This window comes from Odontesthes bonariensis, chromosome 24 (genome assembly GCF_027942865.1).
Source record: "Odontesthes bonariensis isolate fOdoBon6 chromosome 24, fOdoBon6.hap1, whole genome shotgun sequence".
NCBI classification, from domain to species: domain Eukaryota; kingdom Metazoa; phylum Chordata; class Actinopteri; order Atheriniformes; family Atherinopsidae; genus Odontesthes; species Odontesthes bonariensis.
This window is the reverse complement of record NC_134529.1, coordinates 12,474,077-12,500,940: the sequence shown is the minus strand read 5'-3', so window position 1 is coordinate 12,500,940 and position 26,864 is coordinate 12,474,077. Positions and strand designations below refer to the sequence as shown.

At 41.3% G+C, this 26,864-nt stretch overlaps 4 protein-coding genes across 12 annotated transcripts in view; 2 read left to right on the top strand and 2 right to left on the bottom strand.

The window, feature by feature from the left end:
- Window positions 1-48: 48 nt before the first annotated feature.
- gtf2h5 (general transcription factor IIH, polypeptide 5) lies at window positions 49-1,011 on the top strand. Its single transcript, XM_075458599.1, has 3 exons — window positions 49-177; window positions 466-557; window positions 702-1,011. Exons 2-3 carry the CDS (start codon window positions 523-525, stop codon window positions 880-882), a joined length of 216 nt encoding a protein of 71 aa, XP_075314714.1. The 5' UTR covers window positions 49-177; window positions 466-522; the 3' UTR covers window positions 883-1,011.
- Window positions 1,012-1,700: 689 nt separating this feature from the next.
- On the top strand, window positions 1,701-3,402 carry dynlt1b (dynein light chain Tctex-type 1b). Of its 2 annotated transcripts, XM_075458597.1 has the most exons (5): window positions 1,848-1,935; window positions 2,102-2,143; window positions 2,423-2,546; window positions 2,636-2,713; window positions 2,909-3,402. In XM_075458597.1, exons 1-5 carry the CDS (start codon window positions 1,909-1,911, stop codon window positions 2,977-2,979), a joined length of 342 nt encoding a protein of 113 aa, XP_075314712.1. In that variant the 5' UTR covers window positions 1,848-1,908; the 3' UTR covers window positions 2,980-3,402. The 2 variants fall into 2 exon arrangements, with proteins under 2 accessions (XP_075314713.1, XP_075314712.1); XM_075458598.1 differs by lacking the exon at window positions 2,909-3,402 and having other exon boundaries at window positions 1,701-1,935; window positions 2,656-2,711.
- On the bottom strand, window positions 3,102-13,315 carry tmem181 (transmembrane protein 181). 2 transcript variants are annotated; one of them, XM_075458595.1, is made up of 17 exons: window positions 12,985-13,315; window positions 8,866-8,969; window positions 8,248-8,315; window positions 7,350-7,440; window positions 7,139-7,257; window positions 6,809-6,925; window positions 6,617-6,697; window positions 6,426-6,525; window positions 5,827-5,957; window positions 5,652-5,743; window positions 5,512-5,569; window positions 5,293-5,395; window positions 5,151-5,202; window positions 4,978-5,060; window positions 4,768-4,857; window positions 4,607-4,673; window positions 3,102-4,494 (listed from the first exon to the last, which is right to left on the bottom strand). In XM_075458595.1, exons 1-17 carry the CDS (start codon window positions 13,116-13,118, stop codon window positions 4,410-4,412), a joined length of 1,575 nt encoding a protein of 524 aa, XP_075314710.1. In that variant the 5' UTR covers window positions 13,119-13,315; the 3' UTR covers window positions 3,102-4,409. The 2 variants fall into 2 exon arrangements, with proteins under 2 accessions (XP_075314710.1, XP_075314711.1); XM_075458596.1 differs by lacking the exon at window positions 12,985-13,315 and adding an exon at window positions 9,190-9,394.
- A 703-nt stretch (window positions 13,316-14,018) lies between these two features.
- tulp4a (TUB like protein 4a) overlaps window positions 14,019-26,864 on the bottom strand; it is a 31,488-nt gene continuing 18,642 nt past the window's right edge. For 6 of the 7 annotated variants that reach the window (XM_075459653.1, XM_075459658.1, XM_075459654.1 and 3 more), the window contains 9 exons: window positions 24,775-24,882; window positions 24,437-24,603; window positions 23,671-23,895; window positions 23,210-23,444; window positions 22,189-22,333; window positions 20,805-20,976; window positions 20,444-20,537; window positions 16,869-20,332; window positions 14,019-16,744 (listed from right to left, as the gene is read on the bottom strand). In XM_075459653.1, coding sequence (XP_075315768.1) covers window positions 16,628-16,744; window positions 16,869-20,332; window positions 20,444-20,537; window positions 20,805-20,976; window positions 22,189-22,333; window positions 23,210-23,444; window positions 23,671-23,895; window positions 24,437-24,603; window positions 24,775-24,882 — 4,727 coding nt within the window. In that variant the 3' untranslated portion in view covers window positions 14,019-16,627. The remainder of the gene's footprint in view (window positions 16,745-16,868; window positions 20,333-20,443; window positions 20,538-20,804; window positions 20,977-22,188; window positions 22,334-23,209; window positions 23,445-23,670; window positions 23,896-24,436; window positions 24,604-24,774; window positions 24,883-26,864) is intronic. The other variant, XM_075459659.1, reaches the window with a different exon arrangement.

Sequence of the window (26,864 nt, the reverse complement as noted above, 5' to 3'; positions counted from 1 at the left end):
ACCTCTGGTGTTTTTAATGCGGCGTGAGCATTTTCCGGATTCCAGAAGATTGTCCCTTGTCGCTCACGGTACATTACTCCACAACGCAATAGTTGTTAGCATCGAAAATAGCTTCCACAGCCGGGTCGACAAAAGAAGTGTCCTGATTTACGTGTTCATTTAAAGGTAGTCAAGTGTGTAAGTATCTATCAGTGGCTTGTACTGTTCAACATTAGAAAAAGGTATTTAGCAGAATATGTCACGAGATAGCTCACGAGCTACTGTTAGCATTAAAAGGCTAAACAGGGTTCAATTTGAGTCAGTCGGGAGCTTAAACGTTTACGGGCCATATATATTACAAATTTGCTCATGGAGAATGTGATTTAAAGGGCAGGAAACGCCGCTCCCTTTGTTCGCTTTGCTTTAAGTTTAGTTAATTACATGTACAGTCCCTGCTGAAGTCAGACATACCGCTTTTACCAACAGGAGGCTTTTGTTTGTGCTGCAGGGTTTGACTCAACTGAAGAACAACAACCTGCCAACATGGTCAATGTGCACAAAGGTGTTCTTGTCGAATGGTAAGGGCATCTGCAAAAAAAACAACAATCAACTTCTTTAGTGCAAAACTGAAAAGCACTGAAGCCATCTATTGCTTTATTGTTTTACTCAAAATGTGTTCTTATTTCTCTCTCCTCCTCTCCCATCTCTGCTCTGTGGACCAGTGATCCTGCCATGAAACAGTTCCTCCTCTATCTGGATGAAAAAATGGCTTTGGGAAAGAAGTTCATCCTCAAGGACCTTGATGACACACATGTTTTCATCTTGGCAGAGGTGGTTCAAACCCTGCAGGAGAGGGTGGGAGAGTTAATGGACCAGAATTCATTTCCCATCACGCAGAAATAGCCCTCAACTTCTTCTAAGTTTGCCCCCCTTGGACTATGGACTGATTGTCATCCTTGTGTGTTCTTTCTGTAGAATGAAACAGAGCAGTAGCTCATCCTTTGTTACGTTATAATAAAAGAAAAAAAATGACTTGGAATATGTATTAATTTGAGCAGGATTAAACTTCTCTGATCAAAATTCATAAAGTTCCGACAACCCATATTTATATCAGAGTGAATTCAATGATACTTTGAGAATCCCAGAAAAGGAACATTTAAGTGTCTCTAAAGAATTAATAAGAGTCAGCTTTAAAGAAAATTAGTGTGATATTTGTTATCAAGTGTAAACCAAGAGAATCTGAATTAACAGAAACAACACAAAGGAATGTGAAGAACAATTACACCCTCTGCCAAAACTATAAAATAAGATTTATTGCTTAGACTCAGTTGTATGGAGCCAATACATAACATCTCTTATCAAATAGACTGTGGTCTGTGTGTCGCCCTTGTGAGTGACACGCAAATGCCTTGAAGGAGTTTCCCTGCAAATGTTGCCTAAGAAGTCACTAATATCAAAATGGTATTTTCTAAACGTCTCCCTCTAGTGTAAAATCCGGAAACTGCACTCAAACTGACACAGATGAAGTTTGCTTTGTACTCAGTGCCTCAGTATAAGCAACTCAGAGCCTGTTAGAATCAAAAGAAATGTAATAATCAATAGAAAACCACTTCTGGGTAGTTAAGTACAATTAAACATTCGCTCAATGGACATCTTCAGTGCGTCAAACCGACGAAGTGGTGCAGTTTCAACGGCTGGCAATATGGTTTTCAAAATGAAAGTTTGTTGCTGCAAAATTAACGTTATTATCGGGTAGGTTTAGGATAGGTTCAACGACTTATTTCAAGATAAGTATTCAAGAATGTTTTTCTTCTTTTTCTTTTTCTTTTACTTTCTAACCGAAGAACAAATAAGATGTCCACTTTATTTTGAAGAACACCTACAGGAAGTAGTATTTGGTGGCGCTGATTCACTTCGGGGATAAGAGCCATGGACGATTACCAGGCAGAGGAAGAGGTGGGTTCTGTTTGAGTAAAACTGAATTAACACGTACACACAATTCTGTGTTTGAAGATTAGGTTAATTTTAGTTTTCTGAGGCTATAAACACCATCGTGTCTGTCTGTTGATCAGCTGTGTAGTCTGGCTAGCTTAAACTGCGCTGTTTGTCTTCCTCCTAACAGACAACGTTCATTGTGGATGAAGTGAGCAAAATCATAAAAGAGGTGAGCAAAACATCCACACCGTTATTGGCTATTATGTCACTCACAATGTCAGGGTTTTAACAGCTCCTTTGTACCGACAGCTGCAAAATTTATGTTGAGCTTCTCGTGGTTGCTAAGGATACTAGGGCGGTTGCTAGGCACCGTTTCTTGCTGTGCCGTTGCAAATGATCGTCTGACATTTTCATTTTTAAAAAAAATGTATTTATCAATTTTTGCTCAATTTAATAGTCAATACAAGGCTGTTAACGGTGCTTGCACTAACTGAATGTATCTGTGTAGTCCGTGGAAACAACCATAGGAGGAAATGCCTACCAGCACAGCAGAGTGAACCAGTGGACCACCGGTGTGGTGGAGCAGTGCCTCAGTCAACTCAGCAAGCTTGGAAAGCCTTTCAAGTACATCGGTATGTGGACTGCCGCCTCTGAAGCAACACTTTCCGGCTTCATGTATTCTTGAATGGATGTTCACAGCCAATTTTTGTGTTTCTGCTAGTAACCTGCATCATCATGCAGAAAAATGGAGCTGGGCTGCAAACAGCCAGCACGTGCTTCTGGGACAACACTACTGATGGTAACAAAAAAAAAAAAAAAAAAAAATCCTGTTTTAATTTCTACAAGTGTTGAGAATAGTTGGTTTTAGTGTGTGATTGACTAGTGCCAGTCTCATGAATAACTATTCATACTTTTTAAGAGACCGATAGTATTACCAATGACCGTAAATCTGTGCGTGCAAGTGTTACTATGACATGCATATTTCCTCCAACAGGAAGCTGTGCAGTGAGATGGGAGAACAAATCTATGTACTGCATCGTCAATATTTTTGGTCTGGCCATCTGAACCTACATACAGCACCTCAGTCTGTAGGATTCTCCTCCTTTCTAACACGTTATATGTAAACATTCAGCAATATTTTTGATAAAACTTCTTTTTATGTACAGAGCGACTGATAATAACATTACTGTGCTGCAACTACTTTGCTTTATTTACAACATCACATGACACTGCTACAGACACAGCCTTTAACTAACGAAGCAATGGATATTACAAACACTTTTAGCATTTCAAAACAGCCTCATTTAACCACCAACATAAGGTACATTCAGACTGGCTGAATCAAACATTTATATATATATATATATATATATATATTTACAAAACTGAGATCAGAGCCCATTTACACACACAAAAAAAAGAAGAAGAAAAAAGTGTAAAGACAAGGCACCTTTCTTGATTAAAATGCATGTTTTTTGACAACAGAAATATATTTGTTTTGGCTGTTTTTGTCCATAAGCTCCAGTTTCATAAAACAAAACAGGGCAGCAAGTAGAACATTGGCAATGTAAGCAAAGTTGGGAAGAAACGGATCACTTAAAATGGGTTTAACAAAGGCAAAATGGATTTTGCCAATGGTGTAAGTACTGCACATGCAAGAATACGAAATGTTTACCATGACACGTCAGTAGTCCGTTAACACTAAGCTGTGAGGAAGTTCAACTCATCAAAAATCCATCCATCAACATCATCCGACAATACAGTATTAAATCATTTTTTTGGCAAAATAAATACAATTCTTGAAAAGTGCAATTATAACAGCTGCTTTCATGGAAAAAAAAACACAGTAAGAGTAGTGGTACCCAGTGTAGTTAAGGCTTTCCTCTGTATTTTTAAACATGCCTGAGGAGTTAATCTGCAGATTCCCTGTTGATGAACTGTGTTGGTACTACTAGCGAGCTGAATTGTGGTCACTGTTAAGTGTTCACCTGTAGCTTGCTGAAGCATTTGTTTCTCCCATTCATTACTGTAATGTTACTGAGCTGTACCCTTCAGTGGTTACGGATTCTCATAGAGCAGAAAGGAATGATATACAAAGCATTAAGCCTGTAGAGACAACAGTGGTTTAACAAAAAGCATTCAAATAACAAAGATTCCACAAAAAAAAAAAAGAAAAACCATCTCATATTAGCACTTTTCCCTCATGATTTTTAATTACCAGGTTGTGAAGAAGTGCTGATTATGAGGAGAAAACTGTTTATTGGTAAAAACTGTATTGTTTTATGTTTCTGCTGCCTTTGTGTGAGCGGCTACCTCACCTTTCAAAAGTACAGTACATTCAGTCGAGATGTAATTCAGTTTTTCTTTAAAAATATTTATGTACATTTACAGTATATAATTTCATGTTACCTGTGCCGATTCATCTTATATGCATATCCACAGGATAACGTGTTGTAATTAAGAGACAGAAGAGGAGTGATATGCCCCCAGACACATCAGTCACTGTCACTCTCATCCTGGTATTTGGCGGTTGCTTTGATGGCACGTCCATTTTGTAAAGGCATGTCTTCATAGTCACTCCTGTACAAACACACAAACTCATAAGGGGAGTCTACATATGTTCAAAATTTACAATATCTGCAGAACGCCAAAGGAACCAAGTTTCAGTAAAGAAAGTAAATAAAACATTTACCCGTAAATGACTTCGTCATCTGAATCATTCAGCATGGAGAAAGCTGGATTATCCTTCAGTTGGGAGTCTAGAAAGTTGTATTGATGCATTAATAGAATTTCATCTGCAGCCAAGAAGTGCTCCTATGTATATAACCATGAAATGAGGGATGTAATACCTACCATAAAGGGCATTTTTGGAGGGAGAATACACAAATGCTAATGTGTACAAGTAAAAGTTAAGCAGGCCATAGAAGGATAGAAATTCAGCTGGTATGTCTGGAATCAAGGAGGAATCTCTCACTTCAGGATGGATAAACTATACTGTGATGCAATTTATGTATTTTTAAAAGGTGAAATTGTGGCCAAGATAAAATACTGCTCAAAGGATATAGTTTTGATAATGAGTCGACAATTCAGCCACGAAATTGTCCTGAAGAGCCTTGGCACCGAACCTCAGGTAGAGAATGACCATGCTGAAGGAGATACAGAGTGAAAAGAACAACAGATTCAAATCAAAAACCCTAATACAAGAAGAAAAATAGTTTGCCTTTACTCTAACTCACCTTATAACAAGCACCACAAACGTCAGCGCTGTCAAAAACTTAAGACGGAGATCTAATGATCAAAGAGAAACGGCTCATTAATGTCACCGTGGTGAAAGCTGAAGTCGAGTTAAATACAGAGAGGTGAGGCTGGCCGTGATACCTGAGTAAGGCATGTTCTTGAGTTCTGAACAAGCTCTGACGATCAGGAATATCAAGTAGAGGATGTAGAGGGAAACAACGATCAGGAAGAAGACTTTCATACCCTGAAGAAACAGAACAGGAACTTTAGCAAGCTGTGTTATCCAAACTCTGCCTAACATGGCTAAAATTGATTTAAATAATAAAGAAAAAATGACAAAGGTTGAAAGGTAACTGTTACCTGGAAGTTTACAATATCCACTTTGTATAGATAGGTCGGGTCCCTGAGTTCATTAACCCTGAAAATGAAGACAAGCAGAGTGTATTTTCAGTGCTGTTCAGAGTCACGGTTTGAATCTTTCTGGTTGGAGGTTGACTTACGTTTGCCATATGCCGAGTGTAACAGCTGAGAGCCACAGGAGACCTACAATGATCAGCTTAGGCAGGTAGAACGTGAGGAATTTTCTCTCGCCCTGTAGAAGAAAACACAAGAGGGTTAAGATTTCTAACACGCTCAAAATGAAGGAATCCGTGAACGTGCGGCGCTGTCACACACCTGAACCCTGATGCCGTGGTAGACACAGAGCCAGAAGAGCAGGAGAGCACACAGGAAGAGAGCCTGAAAGAAAGCATCCAGGGTCCCCGGGAACCAGCTGTTCACCAGGAACGCCAGTGGGAAGAATGGATCTAAAAAAACAAACAAGATTAACAAAAAAAAAATGTAGGGTTTGAGCAGAAAGAATACAGCTAAACTTATCTGAAACATGCTAATTTGTTGTCAGACATATTCGTGCGTTATTACTGACACAGTGACATTGATAATAGGACAGTCGTTTTCCTTCCTGACTTTAACGGCAGCAGCTGTGTTGCCTTTAGCCTGCATGATATCTCAATATCTTTAAATTCCTCACATTTGTTTTGTATCACAGGGAGTGAATGTACTCATAGGCTGGTCCAGAAAACATAGGTTGGGTTTACAGAGTTAGAGAATAGAGTATAACTATACTGTCCCCACGGTGCGATTTGCTCTGCAGACAGCAGAAACCTATTTGAATTTAGCAATGTACAAATCTTATAAGTTAGGCTGGTGCAAAGAGCTCCACATGAAAACATTTAGATATAAAATGTGCCTTTGAACAGGAAAGAGAAGCGTACCATTGTAGAGCAGCAGCAAAGGGAGCAGAATAGACATCCACTTCTGCTCTATGCCCCAGTCCCTCATGGAGAATTTCCTCAGTGAATGAGCAAACATACACTGGAACATAAAGAGAAAAGTGTCATCCTAAAGTCAAGACGGTCAAGGTGTGCAGAAATCTGCTGTGATATTTAAAGCCTTAAAGTCTTACCGTCACCATAAAGGTCAGCACCACAAAGACGAACCGGAACCATATTTCCACTTGTGAGAAGGTGGGATTGTATGTTTTCCACTGAAAAAAAAAGAAAAGCAAAGGAAAATTAGTAAAGAGGTCACAAGTGACCTGGGATCACTGATTATAATCAGAAACCTTGAATACAGCAACAAGTGTTGTTTTACTCACCACAAACTTAACCTTGATTTCATATGTGATATTTTCAAGCCCCTTGAAGCTGACGGCAACCTGGTACTGAGTGTAGTTCAGGTAGCCCAGATGCAGCACGATGATCTCATCACATTTCTGTACGGTGAAAAAAAAACCTGCATCACTGTGGTGAACGTTAACAATCTGTCTCCAACTAACACAGCGATCAAATTCAATCCCACACTCAACTTTGAACAGCAGCCTCGTCTTTTATCTTTAAATAAAATCTCGTCAACACACACCATTTTCTGCTCCCTGACGAGCTCACCACGAGAAAAAAATAGGGCCAAGATGTTGACAGATACTCACAGCCCCACAGTGCAGTGTCCGTGACTTCTGGCGCATGGTGTTGATGTGCATCACGCTGGCGTCCTGCATCACTCCCTTAAGCTCAACGTTGATCTCAAAGGGCTGCTGGAAGTCTCCCACTGACACAGAGAGCAGTAATCATTATTAAGTACGATGAGGAACGCCTTCGACATTCAACTGTCATGTCAAACGGCCCATTCTGTGGTCTTACTGTTGCTGTTTTCGGCCTGCATCACACAGGTGAGCCACAGCTGCTGGTTGTAGGTGGTGAGAGGAGGAGAATTTAGACTGAAGGGCCCTGTCTGAAAACATACCATCAATGACACAATTAGATCAATTATTATCAATGCAAATCACTAAAAACACAGCAGAGGACAGTCCTGATTGTTTTGTTGATTAATATCAGTTCTTTTTGGCACTTTACGCTCATTCTTTGAAGCTTAAATTCAGTTTTTTTTTTAGCTTTTTATTTCACTTGCTTTAGTTGTTGTGTTTGTGCCTAATTTAATATCAGGGTGAGGAACAGTTGAAAAATGGGCTTTTGGATAGGATCAGCACATTCGCAGCTAATGCTTAATGTGCACTGTCTCCAAAAACATTAAACACAACAAAAACCAGAATGCAGCTGACTGTGCAAAAATTAAAACTCTAGTCACTTTAAAGTCTGTGCAAGATAGAATCACAATGTAATATAATCTAAAGGAAGTTAACACTGAATGCCTAATGTACACAGGTATAATAGATATCTATGTTTACATCAAATTGCTTGTTTGACAAGAACAACCTCACTGCACGTTCGCATTGATTGGATAAGTAAGTGTATAAAACTGTGGAGGAATTAAACATCATTCCTCCACGAAATCTTCCTTCATTTGCCATTTCACAAACAAGAAACAAGAGCCTTGTCAGCAAATGCCTCTGACAGTGTGAGTGACAGACTGGATCCTCCTCATTCAGGATCCAAGATAATAAATATCCAAAGATGATAAAGGTTTTATTATGCTCCTTTATATTACACAGCAGGCATACATAAACATGCGTCTCCATTACTCAAATGTCACGCGGCCAAAAAATTGCAATGTGCACCCTCTTGTTTAGAAAGATCTTACCTTTACTGAGAAATTTTTTGCAACTAATTGATCTCCATTGCGCTCCTGCTCTGCAATAATCCTTGGACCTACAAGAATAAACAGGTACGTAAAGAGATCAGTGATCTCTTTCGGTTTCGTGCTCCACAAAACTGTCCGCACGCTACGTAACCTCACATTGAAAAATAAATACAACTCCCTTGTGTAACTCAACAAATATCACTGATTCAATGGAGCCATTGATACTGCTCTTCTGTTTGATGTTAGCTGCATTCTCAAATCGAGTTAATTAAAAAGCACCCCTCTAACGAACTGAATCTCAAAGTTGACTCAGCTTTTGGTGCTGAAAATGTGAGGTGTAGAGGAATTAAAGCAGATTTGGTACATTTCCAAGCAGGAAAATAATTGCTCCAACCTCTAAACACAGGCTGTGTTCAACATTTTTCTGTAACATATGTAAACATGAGATGAAACATGTTGCACGTGTTCTAGTAAACAGTATTTTACAGCGTGTTTCATTATAGATATATTTCAGTGGTGCTTTAAAACAGCTGAGACTCACTGGAACATCCACAAAAAAAAGTAAAAGTACTTCTGAGCATATATCAGTTTTGGATCGTGCTGCAGTAATGCTCATACCTGCAATCCCAATGAAGACTGTGAGGCCAAAGCAGATCAGGAACACCACAAAGACCAGGACAAAATGCCTTTTAGACAAGGTGTAGAGCCGCATGGGAGCCAGTCTGTCAAGAGGAGGTCATTAGGGCCACCACATACACAAATATACAAGAAAACAGAAGTGTTTTTAAGTTTAATGCAGTGTGGTTCAAGACGGATATGTCAACACTGCTAGCCTCCATGCTACTGATAGAACTGCACAGAGATTTTAATCACTTGTCTTCGCAAACAATAAGCTTCGGATACACTCGTCGAGAGCAACCACTGGGCAAATATTACACTTACAGCTCCATTTCTTTCGGTTCGAGGTCTTTTTGGCAAGAAAAAGCGTTAAAATTTCCCCATGAATCCACATCCGCGTATCAACATCAGCCTGCGACAACCGGAGTGCAACGTCTTCTAATGGGAGGAGCTTGGATCACGTGACGCAGCATTGGAGCGGAAGGGGAACATAAAACGGAGTAGGGGGATCCATCCTTCTTTTGTTTACCTTCCTTCCTTCCTTGCTCTGTTAATTTCATCTTTCCAGCGTCAAATACAGAGCACCTTATTTTTGTACAAAAGGCTAATTTCTTTAATTTAAGGCTCAGGCATATTTTATTTCGCCAAAGGTCTTACTGTTTAAAGTCCTGCAGGTAACGGCCAGAGTGGTGTAAACCTAACCCTAACCCTTTTTATAAAGCTTTGGTAACGGCCAGAGCTATTGAGAATGAGGAGTTGTCGTCATAGTACAGAGCCCCGCCCCTATCCGCCATGTTGGCAGAATGCTAGCGAGAAAACGCCATTCTCTCCGTTCGTTTACATTGTACGCGTGTGTTTTTAAATCAGTAAGTTTAAACAGTGCGGAATTGCAAGAACATGCCTGGAAATCACTGCTGTGTGAAGAACTGTTCCAGTACCTCACATAATACGTTTGGGAAACATAGGAACAACGAAATACATTTCTTTTCGGTTTCCTAAATGGATGCAGCATCAGGGAGAGCAGGCGTCTGACCTGACGAGGAGACACCGGATTGCCTGGCTGGCTGGACCTTGCTTTCTATTGCACCCCTCCGTCGATGAGAGTGTGTTCTCTACATTTTCACTCGGGTACGTTATCTAAAAATATCTTTATGTTGTTGTCTCTTTAAGCTACGAAGTTACCTTATGTTGTTGCAAACCCTGAAGTGCACCTGACGTTGCTGCCTAGCTAACTAGCGAACTGTTGCCTCTTCGAAAATGCTCAATTTGCAAACTGTTGCCTCTTCGAAAATTAATGTTAACTACCCCCTAATGTGGCTAATGTGTTAATGTGTACCCCTTCAGCCCTTTTGTCATACCATGAGCAGCGTTACCCTCTCAGTCTGTATCTTTATTTTGCATGTGTTCTGTGATGGGTTTGCCATTGATTGCATAGGTTTTTTTTCATAAACTATTTATTCTGTTGTAGGTAAGCCATCATATGAGATGTTGGAGAACCACGCTGACTGGACAAATTCAGCTTTTTACATTCAACTGTACCTGTGCACATGCTGCTCAAATGTGAGGGTGAAAACCTAATGCCTTTAGATAAGATTGTCACTGTTTGCTGTGCCTTAACGAACATGTGCAAAAGTGTTGTTTGAGTTCATTCCTCATTCATTACCTTTTAATTTGTTTGAAATAAATGCTTGAAACAACTTGATATGGCTTAACAATGTTTATTAACAGAACAGGAAAAAAGAATAAGGGCGCAAGGTGCAGAATGCAATATACCTCTAGGAAAAGTTAACAGTGCAAAAGAACATGTGTGCATTCAGAATAAAAAGTATAAGAATTTCCAGCATGTAAACATTGACAACAAGCAATAATAAAATAATACTGTTACTAGTGCAAAAGAACAAAGAAACACTATTCAGCACAAGAAGAGCAAAACCATGGCGTGTCAGCGGAGGGTCTGTCCACAAGCCCCACACAACTGAAGTGATACCACTGGACTGGTAAGTGGAGGCTCACAGAGTCTCCGTGAATGCAGGACCTGTAAAATAAATAAAGTTAAATAAACTAAACAGTAAAAAGCATTTATTTCAAGTTACAGTCTACACTTTAGACACATTGATAATGGCTTAAATCTAACCAGGAATGTATGCCTTGCAATCACACATAAGTACCCTAGCCAACCCAGAACTGGTTTGTTCACTTTGCAGCCCCCAACACCCAACACAATAACCTGCTACAGTATGTGTCGTTGGGCTAAAATCAAATGACAACTAAATACCTAAACATAAGCTTTAGCATACATCAAAACATTGGAAACGTTTGTGTACATTGAACATCTCGTTAATCTAGTGTTTACAAAACAAGTCGCAGTTAATTACGTTGTCATTTTGGTCAAGAAGTGTCTCAATGCAATGTAATTACAACACACTAAAATGCATGACAAGAACCTTACCTTTGCCAGTACAACGCTGTTATCATCACCAGAGCCACCTGGAGGCTTGTAGATGGCCAAGTCCTGCACCCAGCCACAGCAGAAAGTCTCGTACGATTCCAAAGATTTGTGACTTTTAAACTCCTGCACAGTGTAGTAACTTACACCAAAGACAAGATAATTGACTATGTCCATATATGTGCACGGAGGTAACTGGTCCAGGTCTCTGTGCCATTCTGCTGCAGGGAGCTCGTAAGGATCAATATTTTGGATGCTGGACAGTTTCTCCAAATACCGCTGCTTTGCGCTTGTAATAAGCTTGTCCCTGTAAGGTCCCTTTTCTTTCGCCTTAACTCTCTGCATTGCTTTGCTTTCTTTCTTTCTTTTGTATTCGTCTCTGCCCTGCCGAAATGACAAATGCGGGAAGATATCCGTTAAGTTAATGGCGTTGCCCCTGGCAACCAATAGATTCTTCTGCCAACATGGCCGACCGGAGTCACGTGACTCCTCTTTCTCTCTCAGTTTTTAAGTTTAATGCAGAGTGGTTCAAGACGGATATGTCAACACTGCTAGCCTCCACGCTACTGATAGAACTGCACAGAGATTTTAATCACTTGTCTTCGCAAACAATAAGCTTCGGATACACTCGTCGAGAGCAACCGCTGGGCAAATCTTACACTTACAGCTCCATTTCTTTCGGTTCGAGGTCTTTTTGGCAAGAAAAAGCGTTAAAATTTCCCCATGAATCCACATCCGCGTATCAACATCAGCCTGCGACAACCGGAGTGCAACGTCTTCTAATGGGAGGAGCTTGAATCACGTGACGCAGCATTGGAGCGTAAGGGGAACATAAAACGGAGTAGGGGGATCCATCCTTCTTTTGTTTACCTTCCTTCCTTCCTTGCTCTGTTAATTTCATCTTTCCAGCGTCAAATACAGCGCACCTTATTTTTGTACAAAAGGCTAATTTCTTTAATTTAAGGCTCAGGCATATTTTATTTCGCCGAAGGTCTTACTGTTTAAAGTCCTGCAGGTAACGGCCAGAGTGGTGTAAACCTAACCCTAACCCTTTTTATAAAGCTTTGGTAACGGCCAGAGCTATAGAATAATACTGTATAATAATGTATTGCTCTGGTAACGGCTACCGCAGGGCTGAACGTCACCTGTAAGTGAAGTTTCGCGCATGCGCAGCAGTGCGACTTCAAATGTCACCGACTTTTGATTTCAAAGCGTTATTATTATTTTTTATATATAATTTAAATAAAATAAATAAAGGGAAGTGGAAGAAGAAAAAAAGACATCCAAACAGTAATTGTGGATTTTAACAGTTGTTGGAAAATAATAATACATTAAGCAAGCCACACTTGTTGCCTTTAATAGTCATAGGCCTTGGTCACGATTACATTTTGGGCTTATTTTAAAAACTAATAACATGTTTATAAAAGTGGGCTTGAAACTAGAAAGTTGATATCATCAACGATATCATCTGTTGTGATCAAAATTACAAATCAATAAAAGACACTGCAAGCGATCTGTGGGCATCTTTGTTTGTCTTCTGATGATAAAACAACAGGCCCATAATATTAGACATCTGCTCTGTCTTAACACGCGACGTCCATTTAAAAACCCATAATCGTGAACATTATGCCCATCGGAGAGCGGATTCATCTTGATCAGATACAGTCACGTACCTATAAAAACGATCATCCCGGTAAGGTGTCAGATCCTCCTTTAGCTCGTTGTAGGCCTCCTGTATTTTTCTACAGAAATATTTCAGCTCACTGTACAGAGGGTTTTCCAAACCGGACGAGTAGTCGGTATCCATGATCACACACAGCCGTTTGACGACCAAAAATGGCGAAGAGGAAACAATCCGCGGCCGTCAGTGAGGAGCACAGAGACCTGTCTGTATTGTTACTGCGTTAAATTAAAAGTGCAGTCGAAGCTGTTTCGTTTGTGTCGGTTCATGGGATGAGGAGGAAAAAAAAAAAAAAAGCTGTTAAAAACGAAATGAGGCAGACACAGACAGCCAACACACGCGAGTGGGGTCACGTGATCAGGCTTCAGTACCACGGACAGAGGCAGACTGTACTGTGATTACTGATGCTCCAAATACAGGCTCTTATTTGGGTTTTTGGCATAATAAACTTCCAAGAGACTAGTGGGATGAATGGGATATTTATGAATCAAATCAAATAAATATATTACATGTCAAATTATTAGATACATCATAAAATACAGGATCTCACAAGGTGAAATTGGTGAAATTGTTTTTGTAAAGACAAATTTGAGCTATGGTATGTCGAAAACAGTTAGAAACTAGAGGCCTTTCTCAAAATTGTACGACCTTCAAAATTTAAATGAAAGTTTCTCACCATTTTGAGATTGCAAGTCATGAATAATTTAATAAATAACACACACATACATATATATGTATGTATGTATTATATTTGTACTGATCTAAACATAAGCCGACTTAGTCTGAACTGCTCCATCTCTAATTAAAACCATACTCCTGGACATACAGTATTTAAGAGGCAAGACACAGTTTTCTTCCGAAACAATGACGTTTTTTATTCAAAAGTTGCGTGACGTATACAGTTATAAAATAATTTACATGGCATGCCTTACTATCCATCCACTACAAACGTTCAGTCACCAAATCAGACTCAGATTTTTTCAAGTGTTTTTATCATTTAAGTCTACATCTACAAATACAAAGCACTTTCTTTTTTTTTTTTTTTCCTTTTTTTTTCTAAAGAAAAGCCAAATCCTACAATATCTACAACAGGTCATCATCAGTTTAAAGTGAATCCTTAACCAAGTCCGTATAGGCAATGCTGAAACTGAACTCGGTGGTTTACACTAGTGAACTCGTGTGAACAATGTGTGTTAATGTGTAGAAACCATAACCGCACACGTCTGAAGATAACAGATTTAACACTGATGGGATTGGTAGACTGCACAGCTGAATACAGACACACCTTGACTTGACACTTACACTCTACGTAACTAGTCTACCAACTACATTAAACTGGGCACTTGCTCATTCACGTCGTTTTCCATCCAATGCAAACTTCACATTACGATGAACACCTGCCTGTTCCCATTCCCCCGACCCAAACCCCACATTCCCCACCTTACAACTTGGGCTACACTTGATACAAACTTATCAACACAAAGAAATGTTCAGAAAAACTCCACAATATACAGTATGTATAGATATTTTTATCTCCTTTAGGAAATAATCTCATAAATAAAATGCGCAGACCAGCATCTGAGATACAGAATCAAGGTATCAAAATGCGGTCAAAAGCAAAAAAAAAAAAAAAAAAAAAAAAGAAGAAAAAGGATTTTTCTTCCCCCTACAAAATATTGCACAACCAACACAAAAAGTTTTTTTTTTTTTTTTTTTTTCCTTTTCCTTTGACATGCTCATGTTCTGTTCAGTTCTTATGGAAGTACCCCCCCCGATCCTTACAGCCCACCACCCACACACATGCATCATGTTGGGCAATGGAAAGATAATTAAAGTAATAATCTCATCGATTCAAAAACCAAAACAGAGTTGCTCCACAGGGATACCTGTCTTTATAATGAAGTTACATCTCCTTCTAGGCTTGTTTGTTAATTTCTTAAATCTAGAGAATGCATATTTTGGCACAAATGTTTTTTTTTTTTTTTAAGCCTACATATTACTGCTTGCTGCTTCAATTTTGGCTGACACGAACAAACACTGCAAAAAATATTTGCAATGTGCCAACTAATTTACTACTACCTGCATTCCTCGCTAGGTACCCCAAGTTTAAATAGCTTCACTGTCTAAAACGAAAAAGAAACAAACAAATAAACCAGCCTTTCAGATTTCAAGTCAGCTTACTAAGTGGACAGATTTCAAAAGCTTCATTCTTCATTGGAGACTTAAAAGATTGAGTGACAATGATCTCAGCTCAACTGTTACTTAGTGGATGTTGCTGTTGACCTTAACAGGGTGACAGCTTCACTCCACACCTGAAATAAAACACATTGGAGACTCAAGTCACCCAAGTCTCTTTACAACATTTACATATGGTTGATTTATTTACACAACTTCTGAGAAGAGTATGAAATGGCATAGGTGAAATATGCAAAAATATTTCCTGTACCATGCTTACATGTTTAGTGTGGTCTTAAAGAGAAGGGACAGTCTCCCAACTACATACTCACTTCACAGAAGTGACAGCAGGTGACAAAACACTTCATGCCAGTGGTTAAGTTGTTCACACTAGGCGACGTCTTTGGCGCCGTTGTCACCATATGTAGATAATTAACTAAGCATAGGATATGTCAGCCAAAGCTATTCTGTAAACCACTCCCACCTGAATTCTCCAAGTACGCAGCAATATTCTAATTCAGTCTCTCAAATAAAGCAGGTAAGAAAACTGTAATGACAGGGTATGAAGACAGAACATCACGAACAACAATAATGTTCAAATTTATATTTGAATAATAAACAACATGTACACATAAATTAATCCATGTCGCAGAGTAACATTTCCTCTTCCTTCAAACTCGGATGTGGTAAAGACTGCATTTCTCCTCAGCTACATTTCCTCCTTTACCTTTTGTAAATTTTAAACAGTGGCACACATTTCACAAAAGTGAAAAGTCTTTAACTCTTTGTAGTGCTCCTACATGATGCATATATCTAAGCCTCAATTCCAGCCAAGAAAGTCTGAGATTATTCCAAAAGTAAAAGGAAGAGAGCAAAAACAATAAGACCCCCTCCCCCTAACCTCCACCATTTAATAAAATCCTAAAAGCAAAAGCAGTACAATAAAGTGGTAACTGTTTCACTAAAGGTTTGTACAGCAATGGATTTCAGTGCCCAGTAGTACCTGTGCGCTCTTGGAAAAGTAACTTTGACCTCTAGAGTGTGGTTTTCAAGTATTACCGCTGCTTCTTTTGAAACTGCACCTAAACAATCCCTCTCTCTGTAAACCAACTGGTTACCATGTCTATAAGCTTCTTCTACCTAAAGCAGCATTATTTGCATGATGATTACCCAAGCTCAGCTCTTTGGCCCTTCGTGCTGTGCAGGGTGCCACTGACTGCCAAACGAAGCAGATCTGTCAGCATTCTTACAAATACGGTCAATGCTTATTGCACCATATCTAGTGGCAGCATTGTGTAGTGCAGTGTGATTGTATTTCTCTCTATGGCCAGGACTGATTTTAGTCTTTTCTCCAAAATCCACTCCAAGAGTTTATTAATCTCAATTGAAACTGCTGTGCCCCTTTGGCAGATTGCATCGAAATCCCAGATATAACTCAGGGTAAATAGGGAAAAAACATCTCATTTGAGGCGTTGAGTGACGTTGGCCAAAGCCACCGCAAATGCCTGTACAGCAGAGAAGGGATACTGGAAGTCTAGGATGTAGGCATTGCCATCGATCCTGCCAAACTGCATCACCTATGAAGAACAAGAAGATACAGTCAATACCAACACAACTCATCCCAAATCTATTATCCTCCATTATCCTAATACTTGTGAAGATAATTTTGGTCTGAAGTGACTGGACCTAAAGCCGTCTCACCTGCCTGCCCTCCAGTTCTATTTGAAAGTTCTTGGCTGACTCCTGTGTGACGCGCCCACCAAAGTCCAGCTGGTAAACCTGTGTAGCTTCGTTCCAGAGTGGCTGCTTGTTGGCCATAACATAGACAAACCCCTGGCTGCCCAGTCCTCTGTCCTCCTTCTCATTGGCTTTTCGACACTTGATCTCATCCAGCTCACTGGCAGCCCTTAGGTTCCTCTTACTCTTCCAGCCCTTCTTACCACTCTGGCACTGATTGAGCAGCTCATCACCACTGATAAAAAGCTCTGGCTCACTTTCTGAACTATCTTGGAACTCACTGTTGGCAGTGCCTTTACTCAGCTTTTTTGCCTTCAACTGCTGCTCCTTCTGTCCCTTCAGTTTCTTCTTGTCCCTTCCTCCAAGCCGTGGACTGGAGATGAGCGAGTTGAAATCTCCCAGAGCTCTGCCCTCCTTTTTTGATTTACTCCCTTCAGCCACCTGTGACACGTTACCCTCTTCAGCCCGACCATCCATCCGCTTGCGGTTCTTCTTGCTCAGCTTCTCTGACCGCTGTGGCACAGGGCTCTCAGTCAATGAGAGCACCTCCTGAAAACTTTCCCCAGCCTCTGCCATGGGCTCTTGTAATGCCCCATGGCTCTGCAGTTCTGCTGGTGGCGGTGGAGGGGGTGGTGGAGGAGGCGGTGGCGAGAGAACATTTTTGTCTACTGCCATGTGGGAGGCTTTGGGTGGTAGTGGCACCGCAGGACTGGGCATAGGCGGGCAAGAATTATATGTTCCCCATGGTGTGTGAAGGGCAATCGGAGGAATGGGAAGCCCGGCACAAGCGCTTCCACCTGGATACATGGGTGGGAGAGGACAGCAGGCTATGTTAGCTAGGTTTGCAGGATAACCTGGAGGTAAAACAAGAGTCGCATCCTGCTGTGAGAAAGGGACAAGTGCCACCACTTCCTTTGGGGAGTTGCAGGGGCGTGGTGACCCAGGGATGGGTTGGAGCTGGGCTCCATTATAGGCAGTAGCAGGGGGATACTGGAGAGAGATTTGGTAGCCTGTAGCTGCTGCAGCAGCTTGGAATGATGCAGCACTGGGGCTGGTGGGGGACTTTGGAGAAAGGACAAAAGGCAGCCTGGTTACATCCAAGTGCTGAGCTGGGCTAAGAACAAGAGGCGGTGGTTTGTGTGGACCAGGAGGACCAGAGGAATTCAAAGACGCTGTCCTTTCCTGAGGAACCCACACCTCCTCTGTGGCAGCTGGATCCCACTGATAGGGGGGAGGGCGTTTGACAACAAGGCCTGGTGCATCATTTCCCCCCAGTGCCAGATGCCTCAGTGACTGGTTCATTGCTTCATCCTCTGTAAATGCTGAATTAACATAATCAGCCCTGTCCCTGATGCTTCCCCCTCCTGTTGTACTCACAGATCCTTCAAGTGAACTCATCAGACTATAAGATGACTGGGAGGCTAGGGGAGTTAAGCTGTTGGAGTGAACGATTACTGTACTGTGTGGGGCTCCATTCCCAGGAGGGAAATCCTGTCTGATAATAGTTCCTCCTGCTATTCCATTAGCACTCCCTGGGGCAGTGCCTCCAACACTGGATCCACTGCTACACTGACTGCAGGTGTATAAGGCTGTTGGCACCCTCTGCTGGAATGAGGCTGCTAGTGCACTATTTTTAGCCTTAGGAGGAAGTGGTCTCGGTGGTTCCAGCATCTGAGAAACTTTGATTGCCGCCTCTCGGCTGTTCCTCCTGAGGGTTGCGTGGATCAGACTGCTGTCGAGCCTCTGACTAGGGTTCCTCCCAGAAGCACTGTTCTGATTGGCTGAGTCTGGGTATGGAGGTGGGTCTCCACTGGGTATGGAATAGCGAGGTGCAGTGAGTCTGTTGAGAGTAGCTGAGGTGTAGGGCAGCTGAATTTTCTTGTCAGCTGAGGAGGAGGATGAAGAGGAGGTGACCCTGAGAGTGGCAGAGCTGCCAGGTCCCTGGAGTGTGTAGACATTCTGATTGCAGACAAGGCGTGTTCGAGGACGACATACTTCTTCCACATTCCCACTGCTGTCAAAGGTTGTTATCCTCTCATAGCCCAGTGGGGTGGGGTACTGCGCTTGCGGCTGACCTGAAGGATAAAGCTGAAACTCTCCCTTTTTCAGACAAAGGTCACCAGGGGGAGGAGTTCCACTTGTGCCTCCTCCTGTTCCAGATGAGGAGCTGGAAGCTGCAGTGGAGGCTGATGCTGAGGCAGCAGCAGCTGCTGCAGCAGCCACAGCAGCAGCCACAGTCCCCGGATAAGGAGGCGGGGGGTTCATCTTGCTGAGCTCAAGAGGAGCACTGAATACAACTGTATCACCATCAGCCAGCTGTGGAGTTGACCGAGTGGTTTTGATCTTCAGTAAGTGCTCATGTTCGCCCCCAGCTGCTCTGTCAACTACTAAATCAGCAGGTGGATGAGGAATTTGGATCTGCAGCGCCCCCGGTGGCAGCTGGTGCAGAGATGCACCTGAAGGCTGGCCTGACGACAGAGAGGAAACTGGGATTTGAATTTGAAGCTGTTGCTGAAGCTGATGGTGGTGCTGCTGTTGCTGCAGCTGCTGCTGAGACTGCAGCTGATGGTGTATTTGTTGTTGCTGCAGCTGCTGCTGAATCTGTTGGTGCTGTTGATGTAGTTGTTGCATCTGTATGTGCTGCTGGAGGTGCTGCTGATGCTGCTGCTGTATGTGTTGGAGCTGCTGCTGAATGTGCTGCTGCTGTTGTAAGTGTTGGTGCTGGAGCATCTGCTGCTGCTGCTGGAGTTGCTGCTGCTGCTGAAGCTGTTGTTGATGGTGCTGAATTTGTTGGTGGTGTTGTAGAAGCTGTTGCTGTTGTTGTTGTTGTTGTTGTTGTTGTTGTTGCTGCTGCTGCTGCTGCTGCTGCTGCTGCTGCTGCTGCTGCTGCTGCTGCTGCTGCTGCTGCTGCTGCTGCTGTTGACTTGACTGTTGTTGCTGTTGTTGTGATGGATGATGAGATGAAGGATGTCCAACAATGAGACGACCTACTTCCAGTCCCCCAAAAATGACCTGCCCGGGACTGGAGTACCTGGTGGGTACTGTGTACTGGGCTGTCAAGATGGCATCCTGGTTTTGGTCTGACCCACTGCCAGCTGCTCCAGCAGGGGTTGCTGTGGGATTGCTCAGGACATCCAGCTGAACATTCTGGTTGGCTAAGAGTGACTGGACCAGACCAATGCTTTGAGCTGGGGACATGGCCTGAGCAGGACTATGGATGGGGGCAATAGGGATGTTTACAGTGCAGGGGGGATTGTCATCAGCACCACCAGCAGGGCCTGTGACGGGAAGATCATCTTCATCCTCACTGAAAACATTGGGGCTGAAGACAGGCAGGTTGATGTAGTCCATAGAGATCTTGCGGACCTCTGGCAGGTAGATGGTCATCTGTCTGGGCTGAAGATGTAGGAGGCTCGTCTTATAGATAACTAAAGGGGTAAGAGAAATAGTTAAATAAAATTAAAGTAAAGAAAGAAAGAAACATACTGGTAATGGATGGTAAAATACAAGCTACAGCAGATTTGTTGTTGACTGGCTACCTGCACCAAGATTGGTTGGCAAGAACGCTGCCAGCCCCACGATCTTGAACTTTGTTCCCCAAATATTGGATGTGACTTGAGCGAGGTAATTTTGCTGCAAGACACGAACAAAGAATGCTGTTAATGACAGTGTAGAAAGAAGGTACTGCGGCCTGTCCCAGCTGCTACTGGGTGAGAAGCAGTGTACACCCCAGACAGGTTCCACAGAGACAAACTATACATCTCCTGCCGGGATTCGAACCAGGAACCCTCTTGATGTAAGGTGGCTGTGCTAACCGCCACACCACCGTGCTGATCTGAAGGATTGACAATCAATGCCATCTATTGGCTTCTCAACCACAACAAATAATTTCCCATTTACCTGATTGATGTCATCCAGTTGAAATTCTCTCCGTGACAGACTGGGTGACCCAATTGAGGGTTTCCGTATGGGCAACCGTGGTGACCTAGAGATCTCTTGTGTAGCACGGGACAGTTTGGGGGATTTTCTGTGGTCAATATTAATCCTGTTGGTAAAGGGACAAACTAAGTCTCTACAGAAAAGGTAGCAAATAAAAAAAGAAGGTTTAGGCATGCAGTGAAACAAACAAAAAAAACAAACAAACAAAAAAAATATATAATAATACACTTTATTTTAAAATGTATCCAAAGGTTTATCAACATGAAACTTGAGTTTGATAACTGGAAAATCAGTGCTCGGATACAGGAAAAAGTTCTAAAAATGTAGAAATGTCATTATACTTAAAAGATTTTTGACATTATGATCGGATTCAGCAGTCAACACCATGGTTGAGTGTTCCCACCTTGGACCAACAGCCAACAAATAAAAGTCTTATAATCCCAATTCAACACACAAACCTAATGAACCAGTCCCATCAACTTTTAGCAATCTAACTTGTCAGATCTTTCTAACCTCATTAACATTTAGCAACATATTATCAGCTTTATGGTGAATAATCAAGTCAAATGCATTTTTGGAGTGTGCCCCAACGGAAAATTCAAGGTTTAAATATTTTGCTTTTTTTGTTCAAATTAGAACACATCTAGTGACTTGGCTCATAACTATTATCTCACAATCTGAATCCATTTATATGAGCTAAAAGCTATAATTTTGCACAATTATTAGAATAGCTTCCATTCACCTGTACAAAAGCAACTGAATGAAACTAAGAGTTGCACAGAGTGCAACACAGACCATCCGATTTGAACACAGCTCGTGTTACTAGAGTAAACAACAATCTGATGCAGTGACACAGGGGCAAACTCCGCAACATAGCACTCACTGAAATCAATGAGAAATGTTTGAGGTAGAGGTTGCTTTACAAGGTAAAAGGAGAGCCCACTAGCTTGGAGGCGATTGTTTAGATGTGCAGACAGTTGTATAAAATGAAGCTAGACTGTTAACCATAATCATGTTCCTCACTGCTCGTCTACAGAAACTTCTAAAAATGATCTGAATGAACTAATAGCAGGTGCTTTTTAAAAAGTCTGCAACATGTAAATGTTTCTTTATTGAAATGACAGGATTGTGCTGCATGCTAAGAGTCCCTTGACTATTATAAAATTGTGTGGAAACTTAGCTTTTCACATGGATCACTGCAGGGAATGAGTTAAAGATCAAGTGTAAAAAAAAAAAAATATATATATATATATATATATATATATATATATATATATATATATATATATCAAAGAATTTGTTAGACACAGCGTAATGCCAACAGGTTCGATGACTAGTTGGTTACCTGGGCAGTTTGGGAGATTTGCTTCCTCTTGATATCTTTGGGGATTTCTTGCCGACCCAATCATCACTCAGCTCGATGTCACTGGAGTCTGAGCAATTGCAGCTGTCAATCATTGCTGATATCAGGCTGTTGCCGTATATCTCATCTGAGGAGACAAAATATCAGGATGCCATTTGGAAAGAATTAAGCAAGATCTGAGTAAATTAGATTTTCTCAAGATAAACTTTATATAATTCAACAAATACAAAAGTTTATTTGTTCTCTAATTTACAGCTGAGCAGCCAACATTCGTGCCTCTTACAATCATTGCTTAAAAATGCTCTTTGTCTTGTCCTTTCACCGTGACAGAATCAGGGATGAAAGATGAGTACACAAATATGAGCTGATTCATGAAATAGAAGTCTTTTTTGTTGTAGTTACACTGTAACATTCAAGGATATTTTAAAAACCTGGAGACGGTTTTCTCCAAGTTCTCATGATTTCACAAAAACAAGATGGTGCCACAGGAATGTTCCAACATTTAAAAAGAAAAACATTAAACTCATTTGGTCAAAACGATTGTTTCAGAGGGGATATTTCCTCTTTTCTTTTGTCGTAAACCACGGCTGCTCCACTTTTGGTCAAGATCATTTATTTGATGCATATTAAAGTGTAAAGAGGCTAGAACTATTTCATGGCTGACTTCATTTATCACTGTGTGGGGAGGAAGAGGGTTGATTTATGAGGAGACCTCGGGGCAATCAGAGCTCCCATTAAGCAGCTTTTAATTAACATGGACCCAGTCTGCCTTCTGTGACTAAAACATTCTCACTCTCTTCGAGCCGAGGTAAGAAATTCTGGAAAACTACTGGAGGATGTCAGAAATGTGTCGAGGAGGAATTCATTTAACCTTTCTGTTTGAATTTTAAGTAACAGATAAAAAAAGTCAAAATAAACAAGATAAAATCAGATCAGACAAAAAAAAAAGACCTAAGATTTCATGCTTTCTTTAGTTACTCATATGAAATAAACTCAGTCCCACCTGTTTTCCCATCTGTCTTGGGGTCCATGATGACAAACTCGGGGCGCAGTTTGCTTATTCGTCGGCCCTTCAGGATCGGCACCAGACCGCCTAAGTACTCCAGATACAGAGTATAGCACGGCCCTCCCACCTCAGGGTTATCCTCCGTACGCTTCATGGTGCAGTGCAGACGTTCGTTCCCAGCTGTCGGGTAGCTCACAAAATCACGCATGTTGTTGGGATCTGGGATGGGGGGCTGGAAATATCAAGACGTAGAGGAGTTTAATACCTTTTCATATCAATTCAACAACCATTAACTTGACTATGTTTCCTATCTATTTTGATTACCTATACTTAAAGTACACTTAGATCAAAATGAGCTCATTTGTAAAAGTGTATCATCTGAGAAAGTCATTGTTACTCATGTGGAAGCTTGTCCAAATTATTTGTATGCTTTTAAAGGATCCGAATCCTTTAGTTACCTTGATGGTAGGGACAAAAGCAGCTGTGACGTAAGAACAGAGACGGGAAGGCATGGTGAGCTTGGCAACATCTTTTTCTTCCTTTACTGCTGTGGCGATGCCCTGCTGGCAGAGAAGCTGCAGCGTTGTGACGCGGTGCTCTACGCGCACAACGTAGAGAGCCGGGCCCGATGCCAAGAACAGACGAGAGTCCCGGTGACCCCAGCAGAGCGTAGTGATGGGACGCTGCAGCGTGAAGGGAAAGATATGTTTGAGTGTGCACCATATCCTTATGTAAGGTTAATGTCAGCCATCAAAGAGCAACGGACGTTCAAGTTTCTGACTTTTATGGCTGTGGTAAAAAATGTTTAACATCTTTGATGAAGCATAGCTTCATAGCTTAAATAAAAGTCATGCAGTCAGTATTTGAATCTTTCAAATATTGACTGCATGAAGTTTCACATTGTTGAATATAAGAAAGAGCCAACAGAAAGACTGAAATGTGACTCACTTGCCCAAAATGGCATGGTTTACAATCCTGCAGGTTTAAATTAAACTTCAATGTCCTTACAGAAGAGTCAGCAAAGTTATGTTTCAAATGTGTCACTCAGTTACTTTACTCAGAGCCTAATTTATATGGCATTAAAATAATCACAGAACATAAAAATGAAACTATCCCCTAACTATTCAGCAGGGGAAATAAAGTCAACTGCAAGTTTAAGGGTATTTCTGACTCGTAACGTGACAATAACTGAGTAATTCCCCTGTTGCAGCTGCAGTTCATCACCTGTGCAGGTGTGTCTAGTGTGTAGATGTGCTCTCCCCGAACATTGTAGAACTTGACAATGGCATTTCTGGTGGGGGGAGGACAGGGGTTGTCAGGGGAGAGCATTGATCTCTCCATTCCTGCTACTGCCAGGAGATCCCCCTGAGAGCACCACTGGACCACAACATCTACAGCAAACAGGAGAAACGTTACTCGTCGTTTAACCAATAAGCAGAAATTACAACAATTAATTGTAATTACTGGAGACGTCATTTGTAAAGTGGTATAAACAAACGAAAAGGGGAAGCAATCTGACAAAAAATTGGAGAATTAATGTGATTAATAAGACTCCCACACACCTTTCAAACCAGTGCGGATGAGTGTGGGTGAAAGGTCATCATAATTGTTCATCAGGCTGATGTCTCCAGAGGTGAAGCTGACTGTCAGCAGTGGTTTTTGGGTGTGCACTAAGAAGGAAAAAACATAACAAACATCTCAGACAAGAACTGTGGCAGCTACACACTGAATCAGCTGTGAACATTAGAACCTCTGAACAGACCATAGACGTATAGAACAAACAGACATGGCCATGATAACATCATTCGCTATTTTGTGGACTATTGCTAAGTGTTTAAATGAAATACACTTTTGGACTCGATAACACGGAATAATTATTCTAAATAAAAGTTAGGTCAGGTCTTAATGTGTTAAGGTTGACCAAGAAGACTGTTCAAGCAAAGGTGAGAAAAAAAAACTGGACAAATATATCACATACTCTGTATTAAGAGTTCAAATATTCTGCAATTACAAGCAAATAACATACCTAAAGTTTTTCAGAATTATAGTGACACTGAACAGGAACGTAATACGATTTTTTGTTCACTATTCTATACTATAAATAATAAAGACACATTGAAATGAAGAACCATGCATTTGCCCTTTAAATATCCTTTAGTCTTTTCTAACACTTATTCATGTTGTTATTAGGATCATTGCAGGACTGAGACATCCACCTCCTCCTTTGACTTTCAACCCAATAAAACCTACAACACCCCCACAGCAAGCAGTTTAAATTGTTTTTACATGAAATCAGATATATTGAGCTGTTGTAAAGGCAGCGTGTTGTCCTGTGTGGTGCAGAGATAATGGTCCACCATCATAAATCATGAATACGACATCTGGCAGCCAGAGGAAGAGGTGGCACAGTGTCTCAGTCAGGTTGTCAACTTGAAAGATAATTGCTATCGGGGTTAATCAATTCCTATTGAATGGTTTCATTAGTGTGTTGGAACATAATCAGTGGTTCAGCAAAGGCAAGCACTTTTCAGTTTTACCACTTGGCCTGTAGAGAAGGGAGAAGGGAGAAGGGAGGGGGGTGATAGCATAGCAAGAGGAGGACAGTCACTAACAAATACAGCTTTAGTAACCGTGAGGAATTAAGCTGAAGACAAAAAGGTGGAGAAAACAGGTACCATGCGTTTGTCTCCAGCAGGTTAGACTACTGTAACGGCCTGCTCACTGGGCTCTCTAAACGGGCTGTAAGACAGCTGCAGTACATGAACAGGAAATACGACCATATTAGTCCAGTGCTCAGGTCTCTGCACTGGCTTCCTGTCGCTCAGAGAATAGACTTTAAAACAGCTCTGCTTGTGCACAAGTCTCTTCATGGTCTAGCACAAAAGTACATCTCTGACATGTTAGAGCCATATGAACCGACTCGGGCTCTGAGAACCTCAGGGAGGGGTCTCCTGCTGGTGCCCAGAGTCAGGACTAAACAAGGTGAGGCTGCGTTTCAGTTTTATGCTCCTAAAATCTGGAACAGTCTTCCAGAAGATGTGAGACAGGCCTCAACTCTGACAATGTTTAAATCCAGGCTGAAAACGGTTCTATTTAGCTGTGCATATGACAACTGAAAATATCTTATCTGTGCTTTTCGCTTTTAATCTAATTAACGATTAGTTTTATGTTTTAATGATTTTATTTGCCTTCTTGTGATTTTATGTAGCTGTAAAGCACTGTGAACTGCCTTGTGCAAGAATTGTGCTCTACAAATAAACTTGCCGTGCCAAGAAAAAATAGCTTCTCATCATTTAGCAATCAGCAATATGAAATATCTATCTCCTATTTTGGTCTGAAGTGGAAAGTAGATGATCAGTCACCTTTTCACTCTTGAGGCATCATTAAATGGCACACATGACTAAATCTGCCTGTGAGATCAGCACCACAGATGATGTCTCTCCAACTATAAGCTTGCACAAAACCTTTTGCAATAACACCCAATTGTATACTCCTGAAGACTAACATCTATAAAAAAAAAAAAAGCAACTCAGCTTTGATCAACCCAACTCCATTTCAACTGCAGGAACCTGGGGCTAAACAGAGTTAAGCAGGGAAAAATGTAACCCCAAAAAAAATCATCATTTACGTTGGGGTTTGCAGGATTGCCGGT